This window comes from Muscardinus avellanarius, assembly GCF_963383645.1.
Source record: "Muscardinus avellanarius genome assembly, chromosome: 10".
In the NCBI taxonomy this organism is placed as follows: Eukaryota; Metazoa; Chordata; class Mammalia; order Rodentia; family Gliridae; genus Muscardinus; species Muscardinus avellanarius.
Window position 1 is genome coordinate 94,928,814 of NC_137796.1, and position 25,338 is coordinate 94,954,151.

At 49.4% G+C, this 25,338-nt stretch overlaps 1 protein-coding gene across 1 annotated transcript; it reads right to left on the reverse strand.

Annotated features, from left to right (window-relative positions):
• Positions 1–1,871: 1,871 nt before the first annotated feature.
• On the reverse strand, positions 1,872–23,471 carry SCNN1G (sodium channel epithelial 1 subunit gamma; the record flags this gene model as incomplete). Its single annotated transcript, XM_080702812.1, has 12 exons — positions 23,152–23,471; positions 21,106–21,415; positions 19,057–19,247; positions 17,582–17,685; positions 15,305–15,468; positions 7,737–7,835; positions 5,611–5,728; positions 4,996–5,074; positions 4,847–4,904; positions 4,617–4,678; positions 2,503–2,578; positions 1,872–2,252 (listed from the first exon to the last, which is right to left on the reverse strand). Exons 1-12 carry the CDS (start codon positions 23,466–23,468, stop codon positions 1,872–1,874), a joined length of 1,959 nt encoding a protein of 652 aa, XP_080558938.1. The 5' UTR covers positions 23,469–23,471.
• Between the last annotated feature and the right edge of the window lie 1,867 nt (positions 23,472–25,338).

Genomic DNA, 25,338 nt, shown 5'->3' on the forward strand with positions numbered 1-25,338 from the left:
GCCCATTCCCCAGGGAGCTCCAGCCAGCCGTGGGTCACAGTGACCTCCTCCCGCCGGCTGGCAGTGCCCTACCTGGGAGTGCCAGTGGCAATATCACACAGGGCAGACATGACTGACCGCCAAGGGCCAGGGGCAGCTGGGACTGGGCGTCCCTGGGCTCAGGCAAGACACCCGCAGCCTCTTTTTTTTTTTTTTCCACAAAGGCTCTGCTGGCAGTCATCCCTGTGTGTGGCTCAGTCCTGAAACTCAGGCCTGTCTCCATCCCTGGATGCAGGACCCCTTTCTGCCATAGAGCTAGGGTGCTGAGTCTCCCCCTCTTCCCACCCAAAATGACACCAGCCCTAAAATGCACAGTCTTTTAAATGTAGATGGATTAGATATAAGATAATGGCTGGGTTCAAATCCCAGCTCTCCAGCTTCCTAGCTGTAAACCACGGCCAAGGAACTTAACCTTCTCGTGCCTCTGTCTCTTCAGCACACAGTGGTGGTGTAGTGCCTCGTTAATGGACTAACCCAGGGGTTGGCAATTATTTTTTTCTGGACAGAGCCATAGAGGAAATATTGAAGGTTCAGCAGCCATTAGCAAGAGATACACAGACAGGCGTGGCTGTGTTCCAATAAAACTTTATTTACGGACACTGAAATTCAGATCTCATATCCCTTTCATGAGTCATGAAATAGTCTCCTTCTGCTCCATCCTTTCAGCTATTTAAAAGTGAACACAAAAACAATAAGAACACATTCTCGGTTCATGGGCAAAAGAGGATTTGGCCTGCAGGGTATACTTGCTTGTTTCCTCTGCTAATTTATGGCAGTGCTCAGAATGGCGCCCAGTGCACTGTGTTGGGCTGATGGGGAAGTGGAAGGTGTGGGTACTGGCTGCTGCGGCTGGGCTTGGTGTGAAGGGCAGGACGTTGTGGTGGCAGTGGATGTCTGTCTCGGGGCACTGCTGAGCTGGGCCGTAGGAAGAGCCGTTGAAGGTGGATCATGAGAACACCATGGGGAAGTGTCCAGCGGTGCTTTTTTTGATGTGTGTGGGGTCCTGGAGACTGAACTCAGGGGCCTTCTACCTCTGAGCTACACCCCCAACCCTATTTTATTTTTTAATTTTGAGACAGCCTTACTAAGTTACTGAGACTGGCCTCAAACCTGCGATCATCCTGTCTCAGCCTCCCCAGTCCTGGGATGACAGGTACAAGCCTCCATACCCAGTTCAATTGTACCCTTTGACTGGGCCTTCTCCACCTTAGCTGCCCAGAACATGGCCCCACCCCACCTCCACAGCGAGGACACCCTGTCATGCCCTCTACCTCCTCCTCTGTGCCGCTCCCCAGGGCAGTCCTAGGACTCAGCCAACTCTGTGCCTAAGGGCACAGAGGAACCTTGCCCAGTGTCAGTGATGAGGACAGTCCAGGGCCGGCACTCTCTTCTGTTCTGGGCATATGGGACAGTAGCTGTCCAGCCTTGCTGCTTCAGGTCATGTCCATGGGCCCCGGCCCAGGCCGGGGGGAGCCCGCAAGACCCTGGGCTTGGGGCTTTGGAAGCATCCTTCTCTCTCAAGACCCGGCGAAGAGCACACTTCTGGCTTCTACCCAGGCTGACGCTTGCCGTTTGCTGAGCCCTCAGTCTCCTCTGTGTGCAGATAGGAGTTCGGGCCCAGGATCCAGCTCAACCTGGCTGGTTGTGAGTGTTGCTGGGCAGGCTCCCCTGGGGGCTCCTGCATGTGCCTGGGTCCCATCTTGCTCACAGAAGGCTTTAAGTCAGTGTTTCAAAAGCCCAGAGTGGAGACAGGGAGGTCCTGTCTGGGAGAAAAGGTCTAAGTCCTCAGACCATGGCTGCGGTCCTGACTGCCTCTTTCCTCCCCACCAGCCTCAGGGTTTATCAGGCACCTGAGTGTCTGCGAGCTGGCTGGAGAAAGCTGTCTCCAGGCGCAAGGTGTTGTATCTGGGGGGTGGCGTGCCAGGCACCTGCGTCCCCAGGGCGGGAGGCAGGCGCAGAGCAGAGGTGAAGGTCGGCAGGTCATCGTCTAGATCGAGGGCGGGATTGTCCTGGCCCTGCTGTCCGCGGGGCAACCCGGGGCTGGGTGGGGCTTTCTTCCGGGCCCACCACTCCTTGGTTTTCTGCCACTGGCGGCGGGCAATGATGGAGAAGGAGTCGATGAAGAAGACCTCAATAATCTCGATGACACAGACGACGGAGCAGCTCATCCACAGGCCCAGCTGGCCCCCAAAGTTGGACAGGAGCATCTCGATCTGCAAGGGAGGCCACACCACACCACACCGTCACAGGGGATCCTCCCCACCGCCAGCCTTGCGCTGGGTCCCTGAGTCCCAAGGGCCCTGAACAGCTTGGAGGGAGAAGCAGACGCATCTCCTGTTCCCTCTTGTTCTGTTCACTCTGTCCCCAAGGCCCCAACTAGGTCAGGGTTGGATCCCCACAAGCTGCTCCTGCTCCCGAGGCCATTCATAGAGCCAGGACAGGCCCCAGAAGGATGCTACTCACACTGTTGGCCGGGCTCTCCATGATGGATCTCTGGTTCAGGTCTTTGTAGAATATCAAGAGTTTGGCCAGGTCGGTCCTGCAGAAATTCCAACATGGAGGGCCCAAGCAGGTCAGGAGTCCTGGCCTTCTTCCATTTTACCAGCCCCTCCGCATGGCTGTCTCCCTCCTGCCTGGGCCTTCCGCACGGCACAGGCTCTGCATTAGAACCCGGTCCATGGGGTTCCTTCTACACCCTGGAGTGTATCTCCAGCCTGGGTCTGGTTCTTAGGCCATTCATTTACTCAAAAAACAATTTCTCAACCTCCGGACTAGGTCAAGTCCACCCAGCCACACTCCCATGGCACCTTCTTCTTCGTTAAACTTTGACATCGGCAACGTTTGATTGCAATCTCAAAGACATCCAGGAGACAAGCAGGTAATGCAAAGGAATGAGGTAGGCTGGGGATAAGGTCATGGTGGTAATAACCATAATAGCATCTATTAGGCACTTCCTGTGTTGCGGAGCACTGTTGTAAGAAGTGTATATGAGTTCACTCGCTTAATTCTCTTAATATCTCCGTGATATTAAGGGAGATATGTTTTAATCATGCCCCCATTTTACAGATTTGGAAAATGAAACCTGGATTGGCCAAGCCACTTGCACAGGTGCTTATTAGTTGAGCCCAGATCGAGATCCAGCCAGAACTGTGTTCAGGTTCATGTTCTGAACTGCTTGTTCTCAATTGTCTCCCGAAAAGAGCAGGCAAACGCGAGGACTCAGGGCAGCTATTACTTAGCTGTGTGGTGCTACGCCAGAGCAGAGGTTCACTTCTGCCAGGGCTTTCGGTCTTTCAGGAAAAGCTGGAAATCAATCTGTGGAGCTTGATTTAGCCTCGGTGTCCTTGGTTTGGAATATCTGGCTTAATGGCTTGCAAATGCTTGGCCTACATCTATCTTTATCCAGACTGCAAACCTTCTGGTGGCAGAGACCGTGACTGCTGGGGTCACTGGGTCCCTCTAGCAACTCACACAGCACCTGGTGCCCAGTGGAGGCTCAGTCAGCACAAGGCCAGGTCGGCTCCAGCAGGGAGCTGGGGAAGGCACGCGAGTGTGCGTGTTGGGAGTCACAGGTGTGTTTCCCCTCGACCACCTTTCCCTCCATCTCCTGAGGTCTCTGAACTCTGAGCCAGCTGGTCTTTGCTAATGGCACTTTGGAGGTGAATTCCTTTGTGGAAAATTCAAGTGGAAGGAGAGGCTTTGAGACCCAGAGGAGCATCTTCCTGAGGTGGTTGGGGCACATCAGTAAGCCACGAAATAAATTTGCTGGGCTGTGGCCGGTATCTTTTAAAACACTGAATAGAATGGAAATACCAGGATGCATTCAAGGGGATATTAAAAATAGTTACCAACGGCGATGGCACAGGCACAAATGAATCAGATTAGCAGGCTGTGGCCAGTTGGAACGGAAATGCATACACTCTGGCCTCTCTTTGAATCTATGGGTTCCAAATTCAAGTATTTAATCAACTATGGGTGGAAATTCTTTCAAAAAATAGAAATAAACCACTGCCTCTGGATTGCACATATGTGGACATCTTTATCTTCCCATTATTCTCTGAACAATCCAATATAACTATTTACATGGCATTTGCATTGTATTGGGTATTATAAGTCACCTAGAGATGACTCAGATGTACAGGAGGATGTGGTGGGTTATATGCAAATATTGTGCCATTTTAAGGGACTTAAGCATCTTAGGATTTTTCATATTCTTGGCTGAGAGATCCTGGAACTTAATCCCCTGAGGATACTGAAAATGGACCATAAACAATTGCTTTGGCTGCGCCAGTGTGTGTCATCTGAAAATCAGTCCAAGCGCTTTATACATCACAAGGAAACGCTGCCGTGTGCGCTTTATTTTCAGTTATACATTCAATGGGCCAGAATGTAAAAAGTGCTTCATATTGTAGATCAAGGCCAAACAAAAGTTTGAGCGGGGCCTGGCTTATGATAGGAGCACAACAAATATTTGTTGACTAAGTGATGGAGTCAATGAAAAGGAGAGGGTTTGGCAAGGAGGAAGCCAGCCAAGAGGCTCTTGACAGGCGGAGGGAACCGGGTGGAGGTAAACTTACTTGTTGAACTTTTTGTTTATTTCTTGGCCTTGGTCCCAGTTGAGAACAGGCAGCAACCATTTCTGTGATGGAGAAAGAAAGAGTGGGCCTGGGGTTGCCTATCTGCCCCCTCCTCCCCGGCGACCCCCTTTGTACGACAGCTCCTTCCCCAGAGCCACTCTCCAGGGCAGAGGACAGACAAGACATGAGTGAGGTGTCCAGCTGGGGGTACAGGCGGCAGTAGAACTTACCTCGGACACCTCAGATGGCCACTGCGCCAGGCTGGTGGTCATCGCCCATTCTTTAAAGCTTTGGGGAGGAGGGGACAGGGTCAGCGTGCACAGCCCAGCCAGCACAGGCCTGCATGTCCCATCCCAACCCTGCGCATCCATGCACTCACCTGCAGGTCTCTTTACACACAGACTGGCAGCCCAGCTCTTCCTGGACGAAGGCCTGGTACAGCTGGTAGTAACAGTACACTGAGGGCCACAGTGGGAGACAGCATGAACTTTGGGGCCTGGGGCTGGGGGAGGGTCCCTGGGTTACCCATGGCGCATCCACAGTCTCTCGTTAATTATTTAGCCATTTATCTCCCCACTTGCTACAAATATTGGCGCTCTAGAAATACAAGCTGCTTTGCAATGTTGGGAAATGGAAAGCATTCTGTTTCCTGCGGTGGTTTAGGACATGACTTAGGGGCTAGCCAGTTCTTGGTTTGGGCCCAGCTCCGTTATTCCCTGGTGGTGTGTGTGAGCCTCAGTTATCTGTTCTGTGAAAGGCTACTGTGAATAGTGCCCGTGGAGTTGACAGAGGAGTCAGGCAGCTGGCAGAGGCGGCATCTTAATCAGGAAGTATAATTTAGGCCAGGCTTGATGACATCATGACCTTAGTTAACATCCCTTAAAGTAAAAGGCAGTGGAGGCCGGGACCAGGAACTGTCTCAGAGCACACCCTTCCCGGGGCTCCGCTGACCCTGCTCCTGGGGTGTGGGGGGCTGGGGGCCGGTCACACTCACTCCAGTTAGGGTGCTGCTGGTAGTTGCAGTAGCTGGCATTAGGGGGGAGAGGCTGGCTGTACTGGGCACACCCACACTTCTCCACCATCTTTGTCTGGAAGCACGAGTAAAGGCAGATCTGAAAGAGGACACCCAGCGTTAGACGTTACCCCCCAGCGCTAGCCATTACCCCCTGCACACGCGGGTGCCAGAGAGCCAGCTCCCCTGTCCCCGCGCCGCGGCTGCCTGAAGGGACGCAACCCTTATACCAATTATTAAGAATTAAGCCTGAGACACAGAGATCCGGTTGAGCTGGGGCTAGGGCGGCTGTTTCCTACCACGTGAGAGCTGACACTGAGATACACGGAGAATTGGAGCAGCTGCCAAGAAACAAATGCAATCACAACATTTCTCTTCTCATCACAACATTCTCTTCTCCTCGGGAGCTTTGAGGATCCTAAGCTACAATGTCCAGGCAGCTCTGAGGGAGCGAGCACAATAGCAGGCTCCTGGAGTCCGGCTATTCGGATTCAAATCCCTGTTTGGGCACCTCCCTGCTGGGTGTCTTTGCAGGTCACTGAATCTGCAGTACCTTGCTTTCTTCTCTGTGAAATAAGTGTACTAATGCCTATTCCCGGAGATTGTTGTGAGGATCAATTCAGTACAAATTGATATATTAAAGTGTCTGTACATGGTAACTTATCACTAAATAATACCTAGGAGTGCCAGGAGTGGTGGCACACACCTGTAATCCCAGTACTTGGGAGGCTAGAACGGGGGGTCACAGGTTTGAGGCCATCCTCAGCAACTTAATGAGATCCTTTTTCAAAATAAAAAACAAAATAGGGCTGGTGGTGTAGCTCCTGGATTCAATCCCCAGTGTCATATGTATGTATGTATGTGTGTGTGTGTATATATATATATATGTATATATGTGTGTGTGTGTGATATGTGTGTATACATACACATATACACATATATGTACATATGTCATTTATTTTCCTGGAGCATCTTTCCAATGAGCTCACCATTTATTTAACCCCAGTTGACTCTCTCTTTCCTGTGAGCAGCCAAGCTCTAACTTACAGTCCCTTTTGACTCCGTGTCTTCCCCCACTTCTTGGCTCAGTTCTGAGTAGAGCTGGATCGCCCCATGCTGAGGGCTCCTGGTCCTTTGATTCTGCCTGGATGACTTCTGTGGACCCTCTAGGCAGACTCGCAGAAGGTGAGAGGAGCCTCCACAGCTCATTGCTGACTGTGCTTAAGAGCTGAAACTCCCAGTGCCTATGGGCCGGCGCTGTATGCGACCCACTGTGGGGTAAGAACGGTGGGGACCAGAGAACACAGGGCCCCTGTGATGGGCAGCGCTGCCTGCTCTATCCTGCAGCAATGTGGGCTCCGTGCTGCTCCAATGCCCTATTTTTTAAGAGAAGCTGGCAATCCAATGCCCTATTTTTTAAGAGAAGCTGGCAATCTGGATTTCTTTGTGAAGTTCCCTGATTTTCTTTTTCTTTGAGGTGCTAGGGATTGAGCCCATGGGCATCTTACCTCTGAGCTACACCTCTAGCCCTATTTTATTTTTTATTTGGAAACAGTGTCTTGCCGAGTTGCCAAGAGCCTCACTAAGTTGTCGAGGTTGGCTCTGAATCCGCGATCTTATCTCAGCTCCCCAAGTATTGGGATTACAGGAGTTTGCCACCATGCCTGGCCCCTAGATTTTCAAATATCCAGGCTAGAAAAATCAGGAGGGGCCTGGGAGCTGCCACTTAGCGGTCCCCTAATCTGATTGAACCCCTTCCTGCCATCACTAAGGGGTCACAACTTGGATTCACCGAGGACACAGTGGGCCTAGAGGCCACACGCTGGCCCCCTCCGCTGCCTCCCCTGACAGCGTCCCTCCTGTCTCTCACTTGCCTGTGTTGGCTGCACATTGTGTTCTACACAAACCTCACTGAATCAATTAAGCTCTGGTTTCAGACTGACCGAAGAGGACCAGAACCAGCCAGCACCATTTGTTCTTGAACTCTTTGGATGAACCCCAGAGATTCTCACCACAGTTCCTGGTCCCAGCCACACCCCAACCTAGATGTAACTTTGTCTGCTGGGTCCAGGCCACAACCCAGGGCTGGGTGTCCCCACCGACCTCACCTGGAGGGAGTAGGCAGCGTTGTAGATGTTTTTGACTGGTACATCACTCCCGTCTTCGGTGCACTGGCTGTAAGGTTCGCTCAGCTTGAAGGACTCTGTCTGCAATCAGAGAACACACACTCAGCCCTGTCCTCTCCCGGGGACTCAGACTGGAGCCTCTAGGAGTTACCGGGAGCTGAACAGCCATCAGTCATTCCTATAACAAAACTGTGCTGAGCACCTACTCGGGGCCTGGGGCCTTTGTAGACACCGTGCAATCCACAGTGACCACAGTGACAGGTTCTCTGATCTCGTGAAGCTTATATTCCAGGAGGGTAGACAGATGGTGAATAAGCAGATAAATAAGTGAGTTAATATGGGATAGTGGTAAATGAAACCGAGCAGGGGCTGCAGGGCTGGAGTGAGGGCAGTCTTTCCCCCCATGGAGCAATGAGAAAAAGTATCTTGGAGAAAAGGAGCTTTATGGTGGCAGGAAAGAAATGACCTTGCCCAGGAATGGGAGAAGAGGACTAGGCGGAGGGTGCAGGAAGGGCTTCAGGCAGGAGGGCTGAATGGCTGGGACATCGCAAAAGAGAAAAATCACTGGATGAGGTTAGGCAGGGAGACCGAGGCCAAATCACATCTGCCGAGAGGTCAGGCTTTGGCTTTCTGGATGGTCCTAAGCCCTGGTGAACCCGCTGGGAGGGGAGCAGGAAGGACTAAAAAAGTGAGCAGGGACAGAGAACTGCCTGGGATTCAACCCTCTGAAGGACTCTTTCCTTGCCTCTGGTCCTGGGTGTTGACATGGGAAGAGTGGACTTTCTTAGAGCTGAGGAATGCCTAGCAGAGGTAGAAAGATGCCCTGATCATCAGAGGAGGTAAAAGCACCACGACTTAAGGTTCAAGACCTTATTCAACTACATGTTATTGTGGTTCATGAAGTTTGACTCTCACTTGATATTTTTCGCAGCAAATAAACAATTCAGGCAAGCTGAATAAGAAAAAAAAAAAACACAAAACAAAACAGGAAAGGGGGAAACAAAAATCGAACATGGCCATTAGATGTGTGGTACACGCCTGTAATCCCAGTACTTGGGAGGCTGAGACAGGAGATTTGCAGTTTTGAGGACAGCCTCAGCAACCTGGGGAGGCCCTCAGCAATTTTGTGAATAAATAAAAAATAAATAAAATAGGGCTGGGGGCCTAGCTCAGAGACAGAACGTCCCTGGCTTCAGTCCCTAATCCCCACCCCTATACACACGCACATGCACGCACACAGCATTGAACATAAATAGTGACCAGCTCATCGCCAGGGCCTAGGGTCTGTGAGTCAGCAAGGGTATATGCACCCACATGTATGCATAAACCTTTTTTTTTTTTTTAAGGAGAGAGAAAGTAAGGATGAAGGAGAGAGGAATAGCTGATTTGTAGGAGGGAAGAAAATTCTTTACTCTCTGAAGAAAATGATAATTAGGGAAAACTGAGATTGACGAGGTTTGACGGGGTAGGAACCCTAGCCGTCTGCAGTGGTGATGATCTCCTCGTGTTTGTGTTGTAATTCATCTGCTGACCCATTAGTCTCCCTCAATTAATTGCAAGCGCCTCAGGGGCAATTGACAGGGCTCACTTTGAATCGTTTAAATAACAAACAGAAGCGAAGGGGAAAGTAGCTGGCTGGCATCCTCCTTCCCCTGGCGCGCGCGCACACACACACACACACACACACACACACACACACACACGTGTGCGTGCGCACACTCATCTTGCCTTCAATCTGCCCTTCTCACTAATCATAAAGAGTGAACGCCTTTCCAGGGAGGCACAGAATAATAGACTTAATAGCTGGGTAGCAAACCCATTTAGAGCTTCTCGCGTGAGCCAGGGCTGGGCTGGGGGCTGAGGAGCAGAGATGCTGAGCGGGGGCTTCCCTTGAGGGCACCTCAGTTTCATGCCACCCTCAGAGCTACTCCAGGCAGCAGGCTCCCTGGGCAGAGGCACCTTGGGCCCCCTGGGTCCTGCTGAGCTGTCCACAGAGCCGAGAGTTGGCTATAGCCTCTACCTGACTGCGGCAGGAAAGTACAGCAGCCGGCATCCAGGTAAGAAGTTCTGTAAACTCAAGCAAGCCCCGTGCAGCCAGCAAAGGCTGCTGAGACTTCCTTAACCTTGACCATCAGCTCCGGGCCATTTCCAGGAAAGTGACTGGGAAAACCCGTTCTGCTCGCCTGCTTTCTGAGTTCTTATCGGTATTTCACTCTGCGAGGGAGCTTAGGGAACTCTCAGGTGGTCCGGGCTGCATTCAGAAGCAGCCGGGGGCAGGGCAGACAGAGAAGGGGGGCTTTTCTGGATGGAAGAGCCGTCTCTAATTCCTGAAGACTCAGCTGGATGTGCCCTGACAGTGCGTTCTCCACCTCCACCCCGACCTTCTGTTTTCCTTAACTGGTAGCTTGTGGAGGGACGGGAGACATTTGGGCTCCCGTCCTGACCTCTAGGGGCATAGAAACAGGAGTATGTATGTGTGCATGTGAATATGCACAAATTAAGCGTGTAGATAGGGGTATGTTTGTGTATCTGTGCATACACGTATATATGTGTTAGAGAGCTTGTGTGCATGTACAAGTGTGTTTTGGTGGGTTGAGAGGGGCTGTGTGTATATATATATATATATATACATATATACATATATATATGTATGTATGCATAAATGTGTATGGGACAAAGAACCCAGTTTTATCAAACCAGGTCCTATCTGCTTCCTTCTGGGCATGTGGGGTCGGGGAGGGTCAGGGACAACTGCACAGGAGTCCCTTAGGGGCCCTGCATTTCTGCATTTGTCTCTACTGAGTATACTTCTAGACCAGACTTCCTTTGAGAGAAAGACCCTCCCCACAGCAAAAAAAAAAAAAAAAAAAAAAAAACCCACTCCTACTCCCTCCAGCCCCTGAGGGTGAGACTGAGCTGGCTGTCTACTGACCCCTGTCAATAGACCAAAATGGTGCCTTGGGCTGCTCCCAGCAGCAGACGCCCAGGTCCAACCCTGCACACAGGTGAAGTTCCCCCTTCCCTTGGTGACCTTGGCCTGCCCTTTGTTTCTTGAAACAGGCTGTCGCTTCTGCCAAGGAGGGACCAGCAGTGCTGTCAGGGATGTGGATGAGCAGGTAGATGGTCTCCTTCCTGGGTCCTGGGCAGGTCTGGGAGGGACTCATAGACAGAAAGCTTCAGCTGCTCGGGGACCTGCCTCGGCGGCTTGACCACAGCCCCATTCTGACCATCTCCCCTGAGCATGGGCCCAAGTAGATGGATTGTGAGCTCTCCTAAAGGGCTCCTTCTGGAGGAGAAGGTCATGGTCAGCATTATAGTTAATGGTCCATTGCCCCCAAACAAACGGCGGTGCCTGGCAGGTTAGCTAAGGAGTCAGAAGTACAGGCCAAGCATCGCAGTCAGTCTGAATTCAGATTCCCACTCTGCTGCCTTTTATCTGACCTTCCTGAGCTTAGGTTTTCTGAGAACAACAAGAGCAACTTATCTTGATTGAGCACTTTGAATGTGCTTGTGATAAACATCGTACAGGTATTAACTCACTTAACCTCAGTGACAGGCCTACTTTACACAAGAGGGAAATGAGACACAGAGAAGACGACTTGCTCAAAGCAGCAATACTATATGTAAACAACATATACAACTCATACGTTGCATATAATATCTATGACTCATAAAAGAGAGATAAATAGAGACAAGGGGCTGGGAATGTCGCTCAGTGGTAGAGTGCTTGCCCAATGTGTGTAAGACCCTGGGTTTCATCATCCTCAGCACTGGAAAAAAGTAAGAAAGAAAGAAAGAAAGAAAGAAAGAAAGAAAGAACGAACTTCCCATAACCCTTTCTCATTTTTTTCCTTCAAGCTTATTTCTCCTTCCTTTCACATCTCTTTTCTTTAAAAAAAAAAAAAAAGGTGTAGTAATAGCCTGTATTTTTCGAGCACTTACCACATGCCAAGCACCTCCCTAAGCGCTTCACCTGCATCAACTCATTAAATTCTCATCAGTCACGAAGGAGCACTATTGTTATTACCATCCTCGTTTTATGGGTGAGGTAATTAAGACACCGAGATTACATAACCAAAGTACAAAGCTGAGGTTGGAATCTCAGCCCCCTGAACTTTTAATCCCTGTGATACACATACTTGTGAAAAGAAGTTGTGTGCAAGATAAAAATGTGCCCTAGGGTTTGCCACGCTGGTGGAGTCTATCTCTTCTCCAGGACTTGGTCCCCACGCCCTGGGGTGGATGGTCCGCCCTCCTTCACTTCCTCATCTCCCATTCACCATCGGCCATTGTACTTTGGTTTCTGTTCCACTCCTTCTGCTGAAAACTGCTCTGACAAAGAACGCCAGTGGCCTCCCGGTTGCTAAACCCGAGAACACCTTTTGCCCGGATGATGCTTGACCTCTCAGTTGCAGTGGGCGCTAGTGGCCGCACCTTCCTTGATTTATCTGACACTAATTCTTTTTGGCTTCTGCTCCCAGTTCTTTACCTGTCTCTCCCTTTTCTTTCTGCTCCACTCCTATACACCGGCATGTTTAGCGTTCTGTTTCAGGTCTTGGGCGATGGCATTTGTTTCCAAGTCTAGAATTGACTCCCAGATTTTCTCCTGAATTCCAAGTTTATAATATCTACTTATTGGACATCTTATTTTCACCTTCTTTTCCCCAAAGCCCAAAAAACTGGGTATGACCTGAACCGAAGAGGTCTTTTCCAAATATACCCCTTCTCTTGTATTCCCTCATTCAGTCTCTGATGCTCATCCACCCCACAGTCCAAGTCAGGACCTAAATATCCATCTAACTTCCCCTGACTCTTCTTGCTAAGACTAGTGGTCAAGCCCTGCGGCTCCCACACCGTGACATCTGTCTCCCTAACTGACTTAAGTCTAACAGTTTAACATGCATATCAAAAACAAATAGATAAATAAAAGTAGAAAATAAGAAAAGGAAGGAAGTGTAGTTTGTTTGGACTTATTCTTAGTGACCCCCTGCTGATCCCTCAGTAATCCTGGCTTTTTTCTTGTTGCTCTACATGTTCATAAATCAGATCTAGATTTGACTGACCCTGCTCTGTGGCTTTGATTCTCCAAATCTCAAGTTAGGTGTAGCAGAAAAGTCATCCGTGTCTGTTTACCGAGTCTTGGTAAAGAGAACATTTGCTTAACAAGGTGGTGGGTATTTTCCAAGCTCAGAGTAGAGAATCAGAGGGCAGAATGCATTTGTTCTTGTACTTTTGCAAGGTCCAGTAACTCTGGTTTACAGATGCTACAAGAGGTGGAAGGTGGGGAGAAGGTGGAAGAATGAGGAAAAGATGCGCTGACGAGCCCGCGTCTTTCTTCAGGGTGCAGATAAGATTACATGAGAAATGGCGGATCAAAATAACAACTAATAAGTACTGGGTCAGCATCACCATTGCTGTGGTTTGAACGTGTCCCACCCTCCCCAAATCCTTGTATTGGATACTTCATCCCCAAATTCAAATGTTAATAATATTTGGAAGTGGGGCCTTTAGGAGGCAATTGGGGTTAGATGAAGTCATTGTGGTGGGGCCCTGATGACACTAGTGGCCTTGTAAGAAGAGGAAGTGAGTCCTGAGCTAGCATTCTTGATCTGTCTCACCTTAGGATGCCCTCCGCCATGTTGTGATATAATAAGAACCCCACCAGATGCTGGCACCATGTCCTTGGGTTTCCCGACCTCCAGAACCATGAGCTAAATCAACTTCTGTTCTTATAAACTATCTAGCTTCAGGTATTCTGTTGTATCCACGAAAGACAGACATAGCACTCATGATATGCTCTCATTCACCTGCATTTCTCTTTCATAGCACCTCTGGAGGTTAAAATTTATAATTTGTACAATTTCCTATTATTGATCCTTTCTGCTGAGCTGTAGGCTCCATTAGGACAAGGATAGTGTCTTGTACCTTGACGGGGCTCCAGTGTCTTGGGCACTCAGAAAATAATTATTGGATAGACAAATGGTGGGTAGATATTTAAGCCCCCAATACCCACCATATCACTTTATGACCCAATTAAAGCTATCTGTCCCTGTGTTCGTAGAGCTTTTGTGTCATTTGAGCCTTGCTGTTATCTGAGAAGACACAATTTGCCTCTCTTCTAATTCAGAATTGCCCAAGTTTCTACAGTCAAGTCTCCTCCCTGCGCCATTTCTAGCACTAAGCATTGGACTTTGGTAACAATCTGGAACCTTGGGCTCATCTCCTAGATTTTATGGGTTAGTAGATGGGAACCTGATGATCAGTCAGATTTGGAAACCACTGCCCTAGAGGAAAACTTGTGAGGGATGAAAACTAGAAAGTTTAATGTGCGACATTAAGTTTGGATACAAATAAAGGCGTGACTGGATGGGTGGTCTGCAAAGAGACTATTTTTTTTTTTCCAAACAGGTGAAAAATGCCAGTGAGAGCCAGGCGATTATATCTGTAATTCCAGTACTTGGGAGGCTGAGACAGGAGGATTGCAGGTTTGAAGCCGGCCTCAGGAACTTAGCAAGACGACTCTCAGCAATAGCAAATTAGCAAGACTCGGCTTCTTTTTTCTTCTCGGTACTGGGAATTGAAGTCAGGGGTGTTCTTCCTCTGTTCTATACCCCCAGTCCTTTTAATTTAATTTTGTTTGTTTGTTTTGAAACAGGCTATTGACAGGTTACTGAGAGTCTTGCTACATTGCTGAGGCTGTCCTTGAACCTACAACCCTATCTCAGCCACCCAAGCACTGGGATTACAGGTATATAGCACCACGCCCAGCTGAGACTCTGTTTCAAAATAAAAAGCAAAAGTGGCTGGGGGGGTATAGCCTAGAGGTAGAATGCATGTGGGTTCAAGTCCCAGTACCATACATACACACACCAAAAAAAAAAAATAGAGAAAGAAAAAAGAAAAGAAGGAATACAAAGTAAAATCGAATAGATGCCACTTCTTTTCTCGACAGAGTGGCAAGACTGAAGATTGAACAATGAGTCATGGTGGTTGGAATCTGCCGCCTGGCTGTGCTCTGTTGATAGGTCTGAGCACTCTCAGAAGCCAGTGAGGTCAGAGGTGAAGGACTTGGCTGGAGAAGGGGCTCCTGGCAAAGGGAGGTGAAATCTTGGGAGTGCAGTGGGCTCAGACCTGAAGAGGCTGACGACTTTTCATCAGCCTTTCAATGACTGTTTACATGCCCCTATAGGCTTCTAGGAATCTCATAAAGATGCTAATCTTCTCTATTTGTATTGCTGATAAATATATAATTAGTGTCTGACGCCTTGCTTCTATCACAGGTTTTATAAATGCTAGTGTCTTTTTTTTTTTTTAATAAGGAAGGCTCCTTCTCTTCTTTCCCCAAATGACATCCTGACCTTGATTTTCCATACATGCTATACAAAGACAACCTTTATATAACTGTGGGAATGACCATTGGGTAACCTTTTGGAAAACATAGTCCCACGCTCCCTTTAAAACAACCATCCTTTCTATAATCCATTGGTTATCCTTGAAAAAAAATAGATCTCTTCCTCTCTAAGCCTAAAGAAATCAGAGTGTCCTCTTACCAGGTGCATCCCCATGGAGGTGGACATTGCCGTCTCAATCTCTGTGCCCACATCTTCGATGAAGGGATATTCATCTTGCCGGTGCACAAGCACCTTAGCCCCAGTGGAGGACACAAGAAAGGGGTTGTATTCCTCTTCGTTTATGTATAAGATGACTTGCAGCCCTAGATGGAGAAGGCAGCCTATTATTGTCAAAGGCTAGGGAAGCATTCCCTGGGGGTGCTGACCCCTCCCAGTGCTTTTGGAGGCTCAAATCCAAATCCAAGACCCAGCACTTCCAGCAAGTAAAGAGCAGATGGGGGCTAGACTGGAAACTATGAGGGTAGGAGTTGTGCCCGGCTTGCTGACTGCTGGGCCACAAGGCTTAGCCAGAAGAGGGTTCAAACACAGTATCACCGTCAGAATTCTTGCTAAGCCTGTTGCAAAGTATGAAGGAACTGTTGCTCTGCCTGAGACATGCAAGTCCATGTTTGAGGTGAGAAGTTGTGCTGAGCCTTGAAAGGGTCCTGCGGCTCTGTGGCTGCTTAGCCCCTCAGGGACAGCCCCCAGGAAGAAATGAGCGGGCAATGGTATATCTGGTCCCTGGCGCCACTTCTCCCCTTGTCTCTGTTCTTGCTCACTCTTCTCTCTTGTTCACTGCTGCATCCTTGGCACCTAGAGGAGGACCTAGCACGCAGCAGATACTCAGTAAATGGATGGGCGCACACTCCGTCTATATAAATTGAAAGGGGATAATTTAAGAGTGATACTGACCTCTTTAATTTGCAAACAAGGGAACCAAAACCCAGGAGGGTGACAGTGATTTGCTGGAGCTCACACAGCCCCAACGCAGCAGAGCCGGAACTCTGCATCTCTTTTCTCTTGGCCCAGACAGCTTCTTCCCACTGAGAGTTTTTTGTAGTCTTGGTAAGAATACAGACTTAAGATTGACCTGGATTCCAAATGTGCATTTCTTCTATGGCGGGGCCTAGTCTTTCTTGGGGAAGTATATCTATCAAATCACATTCAAGTTGCAAAGGGCCTTTCCAAAATTCCTTTTGTGGGTAATCCAGGCCAATCCGTAGGAGGTCCTACCTGCTCTACAAAAGTAGGAGTGGTCGAATCTTAGCCATAGGAGTAATGGTACTATGGGTGGTAATAGCTGCAGTAACAGCAATGGTACCTGACTAGCCGCAGCACTAGTAATGGTAATAATAGTAGTAATGACAACACCAGCATTCACTGTGTGCCGAGTGTGTATACAGCTGAACTATGTCCCCCTTGAAACACATATGTCCAGGTCCTAACCCCAACATAATGGTGTTTGGAGATAGGCCTTAATTAAATGAGATCTTAAAGGGTGTGAGTCTAATATGATAGAATTGGTGCCCTTATTTATAAGGAGAGACAGAGACAGAGAGAGAGGGGGGGGAGGGAGGAGAAATCACAGTATTCTCTCCACTTGCAACAACGGAAAGGTCACGTGAGGACACACACATGGCTGTCTGCAACCCAAGGGGAGAAATCTCACCAGAAATCAAATTTGTCAGCACCTTGGTCTTCTTGGGCTGTCTGGCCTCCAGAATTGGGGAAAGAGAGAGAGAGAGAGAGAGAGAGAGAGAGAGAGAGAGAGAGAGAGAGAGGAGAAGAGAAGAGAAGAGAAGAGAAGAGAAGAGAAGAGAAGAGAAGAGAAGAGAAGAGAAGAGAAGAGAAGAAGAGAGAGAAAGGAGTCTGCTGTTTCAGCCACCCAGTCTGGTGTTTTGTTAAGGTAGCCGGAGCAGGTGAATAGAGCGTGCACTGGGTTTCATTCTAAGTGCTCTGGGTACTCAAGTCCTCTCCGGCACCTTCATGGGAGATATTGTAATGATTCTCACTTTGTAGATGAAAGGCAGCGACCTGCCCCAGATCAGACAGTGAGAGGCAGAGCTGGGTTTGGGCTCCAGAATCTGTCATCTCAATTAAGATAAAGGTGTGTCTCGCTTCTTAATCTCCCATTCAGCACGTCTGTAGTTGGGCTCCATTGAGAAGCCACCTGCCCAGTGTTACTCATACCAGCAGCTTAAACCAGAGCGACTGCTAAGCAGCACGGAGCCCTTCTTTACATCCTCAGCCGTAAAGAAGAGAAGTTGAAAAGGAAAACAGACTCCCATATTGAAGAAAGGCGCCAACGTGGGCGCTGATAGAAACATCGAGAAGGGAAAGCACTTTCTCTGGTTTGGGGCTGAGGGCATTTCTGAAAGCTCAGGCATCCCCAAGAATCCTGCCACCACCCTGGCTGTCCTTGGGGGGTCTCCTTACCATATTCGCTCCCCCCCATGGAGGTGCTGAGGATGGTCTCGTTTTCTTTGTTGTTGAACGTGTAGCAATTCCCATACATTGGATGGTGGAAAAGCGTGAAGTTCCTGTGGGTGAAGAAAGCGGGTCAGAAAGGGCTGGAGCTCCCCTCAGGCTCTCCTCGGGCACCCCAGCCGAAGCCTGGAAGGACAGTGGATGGTGGACGTGACTCACTTGCCCCATATTTCCTCCAATAAAATGACAAAGCGCATGTAAGAGGTTCACACACAGGGACATAGAATTCGACTGTAGTTTCTCCTCCCCTCCTTGACATTCTAGCCACCATCACTGTCCAGATTTGTCATTCCTTGTACCACGTGACTGCCCCTGATTCCTCTGTTCTTGCATTTCTCAGCCAACATCTAACTAACATCCAACCCCAACCCCCACCCCTGGGCCTAGGACATGATCCTCAGAGAAGCAATGGCATCATAGGTGTCCTTGTGTGACCTTAGAACCCGGTCCCCAGGGAGACACCATTCCAATCGCTCCATCTTCACAGAGACCGATATGTCTTGTAACACAAGGTACAGAAGCATCTCCTGTCCTCCAGTGGCGGGTGGGAGTGGAGTGGTAGGTAGGGTGGTGGTGGAGTTTGCCCAGGAAGGTAATGAAGTTCATTTTCAGTGAATGGCTGCTTCCCAAAAGCCCTCCCAAAAGTGAGAAAGCTTGGCATTAAAAAAAAAAAAAAAAAGAAGTAAACCCTGCATACCAGCAGGGTGCCTGCAGTCTGCAGTCTGTCTCGCCCACTTCCCAGTCACCGCCAGGGATCTGAGTGATATCTTAACAACAGAAAGGTCTGGAGGTAAGTCGGGCGTGGTGGCGCACGCTTGTAATCCCAGAGCTCAGGAGGCTGAGACAGGAGGAGCGCACAGGTTCGAAGCCAGCCTCAGCTACTTAGTGAGGCTCTCAGCAACTTAGTAAGACCCTGTTTCCAAATAAAGTGTAAAATAGGTCTGGGAGTATAGCCCAGAGGTAGGTTCCACCCCCAGTACCACCAAAGAAAAGAAAAGAAAAGAAAAGAAAAGAAAAGAAAAGGAAAGAAAGAAAGGCAGGCCTAGAGGTACACAGCTGTGTACACAGGCCTTTCTTCTTCCCATCCTCCCTCCTCTTTTTCCTTCCTTCCTTTCTCAGTAGGAGTAGTGGCTCACAGTCATTGTAGGCATCATCGTCATGTGCAAAGCCACGAGCACACCATCAGCTACTCTCTGCATGGTGCTAATTTAGTGCCATTAAAGATACCGTGATTCGATGCCATGGACACTTCACTCACTGACCCTGGAACCCGCTCTCACATCAGTGGTTTTCCAGAGGGCAGAGACAGTGAGAAGAGCTCCTTTTGCCCCAAGACCTACAGCTGAGCTGCAAGTGCATGCCCGGGGCCACCACTCAGAGCCGCTGGTCCTCTGAGGCTGGAGGAGCAGCCTCGGTCTCCTGACCTGGCATCGCAGGACATCCCGTCAAAGAAGCAGGTGACCAGCAGCTCCTCGGCAGAGTAGCTCATGTTGATTTTCTTCTCCAGAGGCACCTGTGCCATGATGTTCATGTAGTGCAGCTTGTACCACTCCTGGATGGCGTTGATCCCCGAGCTGAAGGTATAAGTGGCGCAGTCGGAGGTGTCGTTCGAACACTGTGGACCAATGGAGACACCGGGCTGGAGCCACCAGACCTACCGTACCCTTCCAAGTTCCCAAATACTTGGAACTTGGAAGAACAGGAGGGGAACCTGGAGCCAGGACATGGTCTTCTTCTCACTTCTGGGGGCTGAGGGAGGTCATCCTCGAGCCTCAAGGACAAGGCTGGAGCTGAGCAAGAAAGGACACCAAGTGCGACTCCTACGACTCCTTCCTACCCCTGCCACTGCATGAGAAGCAAAACCAGCTTCTGCTGGGCCCCTGGCATTCAGGGTTTAGCTGATCAGTGCCACTGAGTCTATACTACCCTTCCCGATTCCTATTATTTAAAGAGCCTAGAAATCTGGATGGTCACCAGGACCCTGACACTACTTCTCTGCAGGATCTGGGGCAAGGTATTCTATGTTCATTATGTCACTTACAAAACATGGACTGAAATACCATCCTAACCAAACACACGTAGTCATCAGGAGGACCCACGTGTGAAATATATAACAATAGGGAAGAAGTTGTGGTGTGCTCCAGAAGTTCTTGTCGCTCAGGGTTTGGAAACTCTCCTGAAAGGACAGATGTCAAGGACTGACTTCAGGATCAAGGAGAGTCTTGTGAATGTCCTATGAAAGGACCTAGGAAGGGTTTGACATCTCGACGGTTTTGAGGAGGGGTTATTTTTCAGGATTTGTGACCAGAGCCAGGAGGTCTCACAGGCAATGTAAGCTATAAGGTACAGAAGCATCTCCCATCCTCCGGTGCTGGGTGGGCATGGAGTGTACAGTGGTGGTGGACTTTGCCCAGGAGGATAATGGAGTTAATTTTCAGTGAATGGCTGCTGAAAAGCCCCTCCAATGTGATCAGAGGGGAGATGAGAAGTGGGGCCAGGACACCTCATGAAGGCAAATACTATAAGAAACATTGGGGCTTTTGCTATTTATTATCTGTTTCTTTCTTCTGGTGTATGCACCCTGCCTTTTGGGGAAATTTTCTTTCCCCTTTGGATACAGTTTGATGAGATTACGCGTCAGGCTTCTCTGCCCTCCATTATTAGCCAACGTGTGATCAAGCGGCCCCAGCCCGGCTAACCAGGCAGTCCCAAGATGGAATGTGAATCTTAAGGATTAATAAAAGCTGGGAAATAGTTTGTTTAATCCAGTGGCAAGATCTGAAATAACTACCCTAATTTTGGGGTGGTACTGGGAATTGAACCCAGAGGCGTTCTATCTTTGAGCTACACTGCCAGCCTAGTTTATTTTTCTGTTTTAAAACAGGGTCTACCTAAGTTGCCGAAGGCTGGTTGTGAACCTGTGATCCTCCTGTCTCGGCCTCCCAAGTACTAGGACTACCAGCATGTGCCACTGCACCCGGGTTCCCATCACTTCTTGTCACCCGATCCCGAAGACCTTTCCTAGCTTCTTTCCTTGGAGAGGCCTCCAGGAGCTACTGGTGTCTTCCTAAGGCATTTTCTTCCATGTTTAAGACTGCCGGAGCAGTTTTGCTTACTTCCCCGAATCACCCTAACTGGGTATCATTCTTCCTTTGGGCCTACAATAGCTAATGGGCAAGGAGAAGAGATCTCATGCCCACTCTCTCCAGCCCGCCCCATGCTGCTCAGCTGTTAAGAAAGGGAGCTTAAGCCGGGCATGGTGGCGCACGCTTGTCATTCTAGCATTTGGGAGGCTGAGACAGGAGGATCTAAGGTTTACGGCCAGCCTCAGCTATTATTTAGTGAGGCCCTTTGCAATACAGTGAGACCTTGTTTCAAAATAAAGAATAAAAAACAAGGCTTGGGGTGTAACTTGGAGGTAGATTACCCCTGGGTTCCATCCCAAGTACCACATAAAAAAGAAAGGAGCTTACCAGCTGGAACCCCACCATTTCCGTGGACTCGTGGACGTGCATGACGTTGGAAGTCTTGTGAATGATCTTCCCGCTGACTTTCCTCTTGCGGCCGGTGAAGAAATCCCTGGCCTTGTCCTTCTCGTCCTCGTTGAAGATTAGCAGCGGGATCGTGTTGAGGTATTTGGGCTTCGCGCCTTCCCAGGTTGAACCCCAGGACTCTGCCTCCCGACGTTTCCGAGGCTCGGCCTCTGAAAAGCCATACAGAGACTTCAAGGCCGATCTGGTCTCCTTTTCCAAGTCGGCCAGGAGGTCATGCACCACACTGTACCTGCCAAGGTGAGAAGGAAGCACCACTGAGAGGGGGGACATCTCCATATCGCCCCCCATCAAGGGATGTCTCCTCTCTGCCAAGACCAGGTCTCCACCACTTGCCCCATCCAAAGTAACCGTGGCTCCCATAAAAGAGAAAGGCTCGTGAGTGACCCTTGTGTGACATCCTGGCTTCACCTCTGCTGCCACCGTCTGCTTGCTCTCAGGGTGTGTTGACAAGTTTGACCCAACCAGCATTTCTGGAGTGGGGACTGTCAGGTGCCTCCCACAAACCAGCCACAGCGAGGAGAGGTAAATAGCTGCTAAGTAGGAGTCTACCCCCCACCCCCGCAGGCTCCGTCACCACCCAGCGCACCCCGCCTCTGCCCACTGATGGTCCTCCAATCAGTGTGGGGAGGAAAGCCGCAAGGTATGACTGTTACCTGGACATCACTCAGGAACACAGAAGAATGATACAGGAGTTGTCTGCACCCAGCAGTGACCTTCTTTCAAGATTTTTTTCACAGTACCAAGCTCCCAGCCTCTCCCCTTAACTCTCCCCCTCTCTTCTCTCCTCCTGGCTTTATGCATAGGCAATGTAGGGCAGTGACGCAAGGTATAAATTCCAGAGCCTGACTACCCAAGCGTGAATTCCCCATCCCGGTATCGGCCGTGTGACCTTGGACAAGTCACTCAGCCTTGCTGTGTCTCCATTTCCTGAGGTTATTGGGAAGTTTCAATGATCCTAAAACCCACCTATGCACATATATAATGAAATGGTCACTTGTGCATTATAGTCGTGCAGCTCTATGTGTGCACATATATTTGCTCCTCCCCTACGACATAAGCTCTGCCAGGGCAAAGGCTGTTTGGGTTGTTCAGTTCTGTGCCTCAGAATCTATGCACGGCAATTTTTAGATGCCAAGTTACTGATTATGGAACAAATCGTGTGTGGAAGAACAGAAGGGGGAGGGGAGGGAGAGAAACGAGGGAAAGAGGAGGGAAAAAAGGAAGGAAAGACTTAGGTAGAAGAGAATGAGTATTGGACCTGACGTGGATTTTGAGCCTGGATGTCTCTGGACAAGTTAGTGTCTTTTGAAAGCCTTGATATTCTTCCGCCCCTCCCTCCAGCTCTTCCCTTCCCTCCCCTTCCCCGCTTCAGCACAGTGGCAAATTCTGCTGGATTCTGACCTGCCTCGCCAATCAGCTTTCCATGATCCCGAGGACTCGGGGACCCATTTAGAACAGGTTCTGTGCAGCACCAAGGGCTGAGCTGGCCCAGAACCCAGTGATCTCAATTAGCAGGGCTGGGCTCACTCCGGTGAAGGTTTAGGGCAGATAGCCTGCTCCTGGAAGTCACCAGGGTGTCACTTCTGAGTCAGCCTGAGCTCACACTTCGGGGAGAGTAAGGGAGTGAGTTTGGTAAGCTGGTGGGATGGCTAAACTGGGCTTGCCAAATTGTGCATATATCTGCAGGAGGGCGGAGAGTGCTAGCTCATTTCAGGCCTGCCTTCCCTGAGCTAGCCCATCCCCTTCCCTGAGCTAGCCCATCCCCAGAAGTGGTTGATGGACTGAAAACTTGGTGCGGGTTTGGAGGCCGGGAGAGAGCAGTTTACCAACATTGGGAATGGATTAGGATTTCTAGAAAGCATGTCTGCAGACTGCTGTTGGTTTCCAGTTTTCCAGAGGGGTTTTGGCAGCTGGGGTAGATGTACCTCTCGCTCAAGGATCCCCACTCGAGCAACCTCCTCTTACTTGTAGGGGTTGATGTTGCAGATGGTGACGGCAGGAAAATCCAGCTTCTGGAAGTGGACCTTGATGGAGACCGAGACGGTATAGAAGGAGATGACCAGGAGGGCACACTGCCAGATAATGAGGGCCACCGCGGTGAGCGTGAGCCCGATCCAGATGAGGCGGCGGAGGCGGCCCCGGGACACCACGATGCGGCGGCAGCCGTGGGTGTTGGTGTTCAGGCAGTACCACTGCATCAGGTCTTTAATGGTGGGAGCCTGGGGGCCCCTCACGGGCAGGTTCTTTTTGATTTTGGCTTTGATTTTCTCCCCAGGGGCCATGGTGAGGATGGGCGGGCAGGCAGCGTGCTGGAGGGACAGAGGAGAAAGGCAGACGAGTTTGCACATGCTAAAGTCCACAGTGCCCTCAGAGGCCTCCTTCCTCCTGAAATTCAAGGCCGTGGCCCCTTTTCCAGGGTATTTGTTTTAGGACATCACAGCTGCTAAAGAGCTGCTTTCTTTTCTTGCACCTGTCCCCATCCCAAGCCTAGTATGGGGGCTGGGCAAGGAGTAACCCATGAAGACTGGCCGGACGAGTGAAAGGACCTTTCCCCTGGGTTCCTGGGGCAGGAACACTCTGAGCCACCCAATCAGCATCTCTCTTATCAGGTAGGGGTATGGCCTTATCACACCTGCTTACCTGCCCTCCTGAGGGCAGTTCCTAGTTCACTATGCCTCCTTGTGCTGAGCACAGCGCGCCGACACGCAGCAAGTGCTCAGCCAGCTGTCTCTGGCAGACGAAATCTTCCGAGAGAATTTCCTGCAGGCTGCCTCAGATCATGTTCCTGGAGGAACGTCCCCCACCCCGTGTCCCGTGGCTTTCTTATAAGTGGGATGATTTCTGTTTCGTTTCTTTTTAAAGTCACTTTTAGTGCTTCGGAGCCCCTGCGATATATCAATCACAGTAGCCTGTTGGCCAAGCCTTGGCCACTTAATATTTACCGGGCAGTGTGCCATATTTCCTTGATTTTAAGATACCATTAATCTAGAGAATGCACCTTGATTTAGTAACAGCTTCCAGGAAGAGCAATAGAAAACAAATGGCCACGTTCATCAATGTACATGATGGCATCTCATTTACAGAAACTTGACAGCGTGAAATAGTGTTCATTTTACAAATGAATTAATGTCCTATACAGTATATCTATCTAGGCTTGTCTCATGTTTATAATATATGTAGTCTAATCAGTCTCATGAGTATATACAGCCTCTCTATAAATGGTCTAATCAGCCTCATAAATATATACAGCCTATCTATAAATATGCCTATAGTCTATATATATTGCATTTCATATTAGGCATACTATTTTTATCTCCATGTTACAAAGGAGGAACATGAGCTCAGAGAGGTGGAGGGACTTAGACAAGAGCGCACAGCTGGCTCGTGGAGAAACAGGATTGGAACCTCACAGCCTCAGCACCATGGTGTCTGTATTGGAGGAGCCTAGAATTGTGCTGGTGGCTAGCACCCATTCTCCATCCCAGCAAGCAGTTAATTAATAGTACTGGGACTAAAGATAGGAAGAAAGAAAAGGGTTCTAGAGCTCTTTAATTTCCAAAATCTGGAGTAAGGTGACCACATCCCAAGATTTATGAGCACTAGCGTTGTAGGAGGCAGTGTATGCAAAGTCGGCCTGCAGGTCTCCCATAGGAACGCAGGTGAAACGATACTTGACTTAGAGCAGGGCATACAGGGAGGCCCCCGTGCCCTCAGAGGGCCTGTGTCTGTAACAAGGACTCTGCTGTGCCTATCTTTTTTTTTAATATATATATATATATATATATATATATATATATATATATATACACACACACACACACACACACACACACACACACACACACACACACATATACATACACACATACTGGGGATTGAACCCATCCAGGGGCATTCAATCTCCTTGCTATACCCCTCAGCCCTATTTTTTTAATTCTTTATTTTGAAATAGGTGCTCACTAAGTTGTGGAGGGCCTCAGTAAGTAGCTGAGGTTGGCTACAAACCTTGATCTTCCTGTCCCAGCCTCCCAAGTAGGTTTTTTTTTTTATGTAGAATTCTGGACCTGTGGAATAACCTCTTTCCATCTAGATATTTCCATGGGATATGGACCAAAACTGAGTAGTGGGGCAAATCTGGAGGTTTTCAAGTTT